Source organism: Trichomycterus rosablanca, chromosome 13, assembly GCF_030014385.1.
Source record: "Trichomycterus rosablanca isolate fTriRos1 chromosome 13, fTriRos1.hap1, whole genome shotgun sequence".
In the NCBI taxonomy this organism is placed as follows: Eukaryota; Metazoa; Chordata; class Actinopteri; order Siluriformes; family Trichomycteridae; genus Trichomycterus; species Trichomycterus rosablanca.
The window spans coordinates 22,708,369-22,717,775 of NC_086000.1; the positions used below are offsets into that span (position 1 = coordinate 22,708,369).

The 9,407-nt window shown below is 37.7% G+C and overlaps 1 protein-coding gene across 1 annotated transcript; it reads left to right on the top strand.

Moving 5' to 3' along the window:
- The first annotated feature begins 458 nt into the window (after positions 1-458).
- Positions 459-8,950, top strand: si:ch73-340m8.2 (tyrosine-protein kinase SRK2). Its single transcript, XM_063007953.1, has 10 exons — positions 459-531; positions 638-875; positions 1,434-1,555; positions 1,637-1,803; positions 4,560-4,719; positions 5,731-5,883; positions 5,974-6,029; positions 6,647-6,800; positions 8,534-8,665; positions 8,757-8,950. The coding sequence occupies exons 1-10, from the start codon at positions 459-461 to the stop codon at positions 8,948-8,950; spliced, it is 1,449 nt and encodes a 482-aa protein (XP_062864023.1).
- Positions 8,951-9,407: the final 457 nt, after the last annotated feature.

The window sequence follows — 9,407 nt, forward strand, 5'->3', positions numbered from 1 at the left end:
CTCTCACGCTCTGTGTGTGTGTGTGTGTGTGTCAAGGCCAGCATGTCTTGAACTCAACCTGAAGTGTCAAGCAGTTACACTTGTGATTATTAGTCGTGCTATTCTATCAAGAATATACTGTATGTTCATTAGTAAAATATAAAATCTTTCACCACAGTAGATACCCCGCTGGCCATTAGCAGCGCTCAGATTCAAACCTGGATCTTGTTGGTGGTGGGCTAGTTATAGACCACTATACCTTTCAGCATAGTAAACAATACTGTATAGTAAACTTACCATTGTAAAAAAAAAAACCTCAAATTTATAAAGGTTTTTAAACAAAGTTTTTGTTCCAATTATTTAGTCACAAAATCAGCAAAGAAAGAAATGAAATTAAAAGACTCTTTGTTACAATTAGTTTGATTAAATAACAAAAACAAAATAATGGCCTCAAGTGAGTTTTTTTCTTTGTGTCAAAGATGGTTTCCTTCTACCTGGAATGTGAACAAACCAGTTCTGCAGCATTTAGCATGATGTACTCAGACATCCCAGGTACTTCTGTCAGCACTTTACACCAGCGGGCATGGTGGCCAATCGTAAGGTGCAAGAATGGGCAACTGTCACAGCTGTGTTAAGTGTTGCCAGTGGTCATCTCCAGATGAGGGAAAGGAGAGTATCAAGTCTACAGACAGTGTTGACAACCTGTACAAATCCATCTATGCATACCCTAGTAATTTCGTGAATGATCTCAAGCTCCAAAAAGGGGACATCTTAGAGGTGATTGCAGAAAACGAACACTGGTTGTACGTAAGGAAACATAATGTGACAGATGTTGAAGAAAAGGGAAACGTACCTAGAGAGTTTCTTAAACCAGCCAGAAGTTTGGAGGCAAATCTGTAAGTATTTGGTCTAATTTAAATTTACATTTTCAGCATTTAGCAGACGCTTTTATCCAAAGCGACTTACAGTATTGCAGTAAGCAACTGAGGGTTAAGGGTCTTGCTTAAGGGTCCAACAGTGGCAACCTGGCAGTGGTGGGGCTTGAACCAGAAACCTTATGCTTACTAGTCCAGTATCTTAACCGCTAGGGTACAACTACAAATATTGCCATGAGTAGCATATCTGAGGCACAATGAAGTTCACTTAAATCTTTGTGCATGCTGTGTTCGCTGTATGTGATTTCAGGCCGCCTGTACTGCTGTTACCTTTTCTGCTGGAAGATTCAATTGTGCAAACTTGCTTTTAAGTCGTGTCAACACCAATAAATAGCATTTATCATAAAGCTTGCAGTAGTATAAATCTCCTGTCCTTATGCTTACATAAGCTAACATGTGCTTACCGATCTGGATTCTCAAGTCCACCAGCATTGTTAGGTTCATGATTAGGTTTTTGTGTGCATAGTGGAAAATGACTCACTATTCTTCTCAGTCACCTGCCATTAAGTTTATTTACAGATGGTATTTTGAAAATATCAAAACGCGCATCGATGCCAAAAGATGCCTCCTAAGACCAGAAAATCTTGAGGGTGCATTTCTTGTGTGGAGAAGTACAAAAAACAATTGCTTCTACCTGTCAGGTACCTGCACTTTTACTTTTTCCCACCATTCTTTGTTTAGTATAACTTTAACCCTACAAATCATACATGTCTCATTTTCAGTGAAAAATGGCCCTTATGCAAGACATTACCGAATTAAAGAGAGAGAATCTGACAAGCCGTTTTACCTTGTTGAACAGAAAACGTTTAATACCATTCCTGAATTAGTGAAATCATATTCCAAGGATCCGGATGGACTCTGTGCACGCCTTAACAATCCATGTGTTATGGTATGTAATCATTAAACAGTTTATACAAATCATTAATCCTCACAAATACTGAGCTTTACAGCTTTAAGTCAGTGTTATCAGACTAATGTATTATATTGTGTTATACAGTAACAAATTAATTGCTGCATATTTGTCACACTGAATGATTTCAAATGATTAAACAAATCATGATATCACACAAAAAAACTGAGTTAAAGCATTGCATATTTTGTAAATCATATCATAATTTTTTTTTTTTAAATAAACATTAATGGTATATAATCCCACACCCATATACATGACTAGGTTTTCAGTCATGAACTGTCAAGACTTCGTCTAGGCCACTCCAAACCTGCTATTCTTTTTTTAATTTTATCTTGTCCGAGTGGACTTGCTTTGTATTTTGTCATTGCTCTGGTGCAAAACCCCATACTCATATCAGCACCATGTTTTACAAGTGGTTTTATGTTTTTAATGCAAAGTAATGTCACTCACTGTGGTTCGGTAAAGGAAAGGTGAGTGATATGATAGATTATGGAAGAAATTTGTGTAATTTGTGAAATGAATTATGTTTTACAAACTGTTTTTACTCAAGTTTTTCTTGTGATGGCAGCTCAGGTGGCGCAGCGATAAAACACGCTAGAACACCAGAGCTGGGATTTAGAATACATCGTATCGAATCTTAGCTCTGCCATCCGGCTGGGCTGGGCGGCTACATGAACAACGATTGGCTGTTGTTTATAGGGTATGATGAGCCGGACCAGGTTCCTCATAACTGAGCGAATTATGTTCTTTGCTAGCTGGTTGATGGCGTCTGCACAAAGTCGAGGAATAATGCTGATCAGGGTGTGGCTCTCTGTGCACAGAGCTGATCGGTATGTGAACTCGCCTCGTGCAGGTGAAAAAAGGCAGTCGGCTACTGCACACGTGTCAGAGGGGGCATGTGACCATCTCGCTCCCCTCAATCAGGGCGGCGCCAGTAGAAAGCATAACGCAGTTGGCTAAAAATCGGGAGGAAAAAGGAAAAATGCATTTTAAAAAAATTCTTGTGACAAAATATGCAATAGCAGAAGTAAAAAGAAGGCTTTTCAGGATTTCAGGATTTTAATGGTTTCTTTACAAATGCAATTCCCTGTAGACTTTCAGCAAATAGAACAAAATGCTGTGCTAAAAATACATACACAAAACAAGATGATTAATTAGGTGGGGTTTAAACTTTAACAATTATTTTTCTTTTGTGGCTTGGCCTTTTAATTCAATTTTCAGTGTTTATGATTGTTAACAGCTGTTGAATTCTCAGTGCTTATACTGCTAGTTAGACTACACCCAATAAAGTCCATGGAACAGTGGTCTTCTGGTTAATGTCAGCAAAAAAATCTAAGTCAATGTATGTTGAGAGGCATTTCGTGCTTTGTGATCGGATGTAATTTAGGAACCACTAAACTCATATCTGTTATCAATAAAACGCTTATGGAACATTGGTGACATTGTCAATAGTCCATCAAGCTTTAAATCATACAAGCTTAGAGGCATCCATAAATGAAAGACTTCTGTAATCGTGTTTTCTTTGCCTATGTGATCAGCAACATACTTATGTTTGCTTGTAGGTTCTGATTTTTTTTAAATGAAAAAATCTGGCACCATCTAATTTATGGCAGACTTTATGGCAGACTTATTTTTAGTGGCTCTTGAATTACATCTGATTAGCCAAATTTCCTCTCAGCATAAGATGACAGCTGAGGGTTTCTTCCCATTTATGGCAAAAGACTACTGTTCCATGTACGTTATAATTGGTGCAGTCAAGCTGCCATCATTTACATGTGTGCAGTTAAGTCACCAGCTATAGGCAATGATAATCATTGTGATGAAAGGACCATGCCACAAGATTAAACTACATAATTAAATACATTAACCTTTGGTGATTAAATCGACACTGTTGGTCTATACATACTTTAACCCAGTATATTTTGGTATATGTTCATCAAACTTACAATAAATTATATGTAAACCTTCACTTGGAACTAGCCAGTATGCCCTGGTAACTCCTAAAAGTTACTTAATTTACTGTGCTTTGTTGATATGATTTATTATAATTAGTTACACTTTAGTTTTCACTTAAATATTAATCTCTAAATTAGTAAACTGATAGGTTAAGGAATCTCGTACTAAGCATACTAAACTAAACACTTATAAGACATAAGACATTTAATCTGTAAACAGTCCTCAAATTATTTTAGCACAAAGTATGTTATATAAACTTATAGGTTTTACTTTTTTAGCATGATGAAGTCAAGCAGTATAAACCACAAAAGTTCAACTGTATTAAACAAGGTAAACTTATTAGTTAGTGCATTCTTTATGTCAGTTGTAAGGTGACAATATGAATCAGGTTGTATCTTTTTGTTTGAATCTCTTTGAACTTAATAAATTAATACATTTTCTAAATTACTTAAACCATAAAGGTTTTTTGCAAGCAACAGTGAACAAAAGGCAAACTGATGTTGGTACACTACAGTAAAATGACACTCACTTGACTGCAGCTAACAAAAAAAGCTGATTAAAATGATAAAACAATGAATGTACATAAATTTGTTGTATTGTGGTATAATAAGGGTATAATAAATGGTACAATAAGTACAAAAATTCATTTGCTAGTTGTTAAGTAACATTAAACGAATAAAGTAATATATGATGTGACATATAGCTTTTATCACAGGTCGTATTCAATAAAGTAAATCAATGCCATGTATGATGATTCACTGTCAATGACCTCCTAGCTGGACTCACCAACTATTCCCAGTCTGTCACCGGACACAGAGTGGGAGGTGGACAGATCCTCTCTGACCAAAGTGAAGAAGCTCGGTAGTGGAGAGTTTGGAGAAGTGTGGCATGGGCGCTGGAATAATGTGAGACATGTGGCAATTAAAGAGTTTCGAGGTAACATTTAAAAATATACTAAAAATTAAAATCAAAACTTAATTTAAACAATTTGAGTGAAACTGGGTTTTTATGGTCAAAAAGTAATTACTCACTCACTGGAGCCTATCCCAGCTTTTCAATGGGCGCAAGGCACACACTAACACCCTGGACGGGGCGCCAGTCCATCGCAGGGCAGACACACATACACACACCCATTCACCTATAGGGCAATTCAGTGTCTCCAATTAACCTGACTGCATGTTTTTGGACTGTGGGAGGAAACCAGAGCCCCCGGAGGAAACCCACGCAGACACGGGGAGAACATGCAAACTCCACACAGAAGGACCCGGACCGCCCCACCTGGGGAACCCAGGACCTTCTTGCTGTGAGGCAACAGTGCTACCCACTGAGCCACCGTGCTGCCCATGGTCAAAAAGTAAAAGATAAAAAAGAACCTGGTTTAAAAAACACCTAGAGTGGGTTTGCATAAAAAGAATGAATTTAATATAGAAAATAACATAACAGGCCCTGGAAACCTTGTCAGAATACAAAGCATCTAAGCACGAATTAAGTACCAAAAGATTTTAAATGAACATCTTGCTGCATTTGTCAATAAGCTAAAGCTAAGACATGCTTGGATATTTCATCTGGACAAAAATCACATTTTGCTGTGGTTTGCTGACCACGGGACAATGAGCCTGTAGGAACTGAAGAAATGTTAAATTATGTTAAATTAATCGGTACTTATACAGATTGCTTGCTCTGCATTCTCCAATCACCCCAAGCATTACTGGAAATGACTCAGTGCTGGTATTTTGGCAAAGGCAGGGTGCAAATTAAATAAATGTACTTTAGGCTAGATTTTTCTCATTCTTGCTGTGAGTTAATTAATTATAAATATTTTTTTTCTGTACACAGTGTTCCAATAATTTTAGAGCAAACTGTGTGTAACCAATAAAAGTAAAGAAAGAAAGAAAGGTGTTCCAGTATTGCTTGTTTCACTTAAGTGACTTAACACTTTTCATCTAGTCATCAGCCCAGCGATTCAGACTGAGATAAATATCATGAAGGAGCTGAAGCATGAGCACCTGATCAGGCTGTATGGTGTATGCACTGCAGATGAGCCCTTCTGTATTATCACAGAGCTCATGGAAAATGGCAGTTTAAAGAAATACCTCATCAGTAAGTGCAGTACTGTTATCTGAATTGACAAAATCATAATAAAAATGCACATCAACTCCATCTTTGTCCTTTCCATTGTCTTTCCCTCAGGTCACAAAGCGGAGCAAGATATAGATTTTTTATGCATGATGGATTTTGCAGTGCAGGTATGTAGGTAAACTATGAAGATTTTGTGGTGTGGTTTGTATTGGGGGTGGCAACAGTGGTGCAATAGTGCTGATGCCACATAGCAACATGGGTCTTTGGAGACTTGGGTTTAAACCTCATCTCATCTCTGGTCTCTCTCTGTTAGAATATTAGTATGTTCTCCAGGTGTCCCGGTGGATTTCATTCCACCTTCCATCTTCCTAAGACTTAAACAGTAAGTTGATTTGAATTGCCTCTGGTTTTGAGCACAGTTTTGAGCCTTTAATTTCCTTCGGGATCAATAAAGTGTCCGTCCGTCCGTCCGTCCGTCCGTCCGTCCATCCATCCATCCATCCATCTACATAAATGAATGAGGGAACGTGTCCTGTCTTGGACTGGCACCCAAGTATCATTACTGTCTTATTCAGTTTGTTTCTAGGTAGCTTCAGTCCTTCTGATTATCTGAAGATCAAATTTGTTACTTTTGGTTATAATGAATCCTGCCAAACTGAATTTAGATGTGTTAGGTATACTACATGTAAGACTTGAGTAACCATAATAAACTTCATTACAGTTTTTGTAATCCCTTTTAGGTTATAGTACTTCCTCATTTCTATGTTCTTTTCTTTACGGTTAGATTACAGAAGGGATGGCATATCTGGAGAGCAAGAAAATAGTTCACAGAGACCTGAGGGCTGATAACATCCTGCTGACTAAAATGCTGTTTTGCAAGATAGCTGATTTTGGACTTTCTCAGTTTACTTTTAAACAAGAAGAGGAAATATCTTTAGGTAATGATATACACAGATTATATTTATTTATATACTCAATTGACAGTTTATTTGGTACTTTTAATCATAATCATATGTGTATATTGTATAACACTTTTATCAGAACACCATGTTAATACACCGACTAGGCATAACATTATGACCACTGACAGGTGAAGTGAATAACACTGATTATCTCTTCATCACGGCACCTGTTAGTGGGTGGGATATATTAAGCAGCAAGTGAACATTTTATCCTCAAAGTTGATGTGTTAGAAGCAGGAAAAAATGGGCAAGCATAAGGATTTGAGCGAGTTTGACAAGGGCCAAATTGTGATGGCTAGACGACTGGGTCAGAGCATCTCCAAAACTGCAGCTCTTGTGGGGTGTTCCCGGTCTGCAGTGGTCAGTATCTATCAAAAGTGGTCCAAGGAAGGAACAGTGGTAAACCGGCGACAGGGTCATGGGCGGCCATTTTTGCACGTGTGGAGCGAAGGCTGGCCCATGTGGTCCGATCCAACAGACGAGCTACTGTAGCTCAAATTGCTGAAGAAGTTAATGCTGGTTCTGATAGAAAGGTGTCAGAATACACAGCGTGTCGCAGTTGCAGGGCTGTTTTGGCAGCAAAAGGGAGACCAACACAATATTAGGAAGGTAGTCATAATGTTATGCCTAATCGGTGTTATGTCACTCTAAGAAGATTGTGGAATGTTGCTTGAAACATTTGAATTTTGATTAAAGTTGACATGAATGTATTACTCAATAACTGCATGTTTTAGCTGCAGTTTGTTGCTGCATTTTATCTCATTTTAAAGATTTACTATTAGAAAAATATCTGGTGACTGGGAAGGCCACTTAAGTACACAAAACCAATTGTCGTGTTCATTAAACCAGATCTGGAACTTAATAATAAAAGTAGCTGTTATAAGATGGATAAATTGTGGTTATAAAGATTTAACAGCAGTCAGAGATAGACTTTGGCAGTGGTAATTTAGCGGTTAAGATACTGGATTAGTGATTAAATGATCACTGGTTTAGGCTCCACCACTACCTCTGAGCAAGGCCCATACCCTCAAAGTTTAGATTGTACAGTATTTGGTCACAGCTGTTAGTTGCTTTGGATAAGAGCATCTGCTAAATGCAATTAATTGAAATGGGGCAGTTGTAGCCCAGCAGTTAAGATAGTGGACCAGTAATCAGAAGTTTGCTGGTTCAAGCCCCACCACTGCCAGGTTTCCACTGTTAGACCTTTGAGCAAGGCCCTCAACCCTCAATTGCTTGGACCGTGTACTGTAATTAACTTTGGATAAGGCATCTGCTAAATGCAATGAATGGAAATGCAATTTCTAGTCCATGGACTTCTGGACTAGAAATCAGAAGGTTGCTGGTTCAATGCCCAAACCTTCCTGCAAACCTAATCTTATGAAATCTAACCACAGAACACAGACGTACTGTGGAATAGTTGGATCTTATGGCATTTCAGCAGTGCATTTTAGAGCCATGTGATCTTGATGAGAGCAGACTTTTGTTCCCTTTTATAAAGGCAGGACAATTGTACAACCCACACTTGTAATTGCATTCATTAGAACACTTTACTTTTAGTAGCTCTCAATGTGTTACTTATAGAAGCTCAATATCCAGTTGTTTATATAATTAGTTTAAGCAGAATGTATTTGGATATACGTATGAGAAATTAATGTCTTGGCATTTGTAATCTTTATAACATGTTGATAGGCCATATGTTCTTTTTGCAGCAGTCAAAGTCCCGGTAAAATGGATGGCGCCTGAAATTTTTGCTAACAAGAAATACACAAGCAAATGTGATGTCTGGTCTTTTGGGATCCTCTTGACTGAAATCATCACATACGGAGATGATCCATACCCAGGTGAACTGTCTGATGTAAAAGTAATTGTAACATTTCACTACAATAATTTAAAAAAATTTAATTAAGCTCCTGTGTTTTTTTCTGAGTTCAGGTAAAGACAAAGCAGCTTGTGTTCAGGCCATTCAGAAAGGAAACAGGATGGAGTGTCCACAAGATTGCCCTCAAGAACTGTACAACATCATGTTGCTCTGCTGGCGAGCGAACCCTGAGGAAAGGCCTGCATTCACAGAACTACAGGAAATGCTGATGGCTCTGATTCCTGAACCCATCACTGAGCTGAAGTAGGATTTTGCTTGTGAAAAATGAAAAATTTTTATGACTCATCTCACATCTTTGCATAATGCAAACATGAAGAACACTTTCCAACAAAGGTGAAACAAAAAATACAAATGTATGACTAATAATACATTTGTACAGTAATTGTTGTTTTTCAATGTCTTTAATCTTACAAGATGTGCTTCTGTCCTGAATTTTCCTTTAAATGAAGAATGACACTGACTGATAAAAATGACTGATGCAACACTAGTAAGTGATCTGCACTAGTGGCTGCTTTAATGACAGCAAAAAATATTTTGCTCTAATATAGTAGACATTTGAATTAGTCATTATACTTCAGAAGAAAACAAATATTTCACTCCATAAATATAGAAACTTTTTTTTCATGCTATTCGTTGCTGCTACAAATGTTACTACGATAGTAGGACCTGTCTAACTAAACTTCTATATTCACATCCTTACCTGC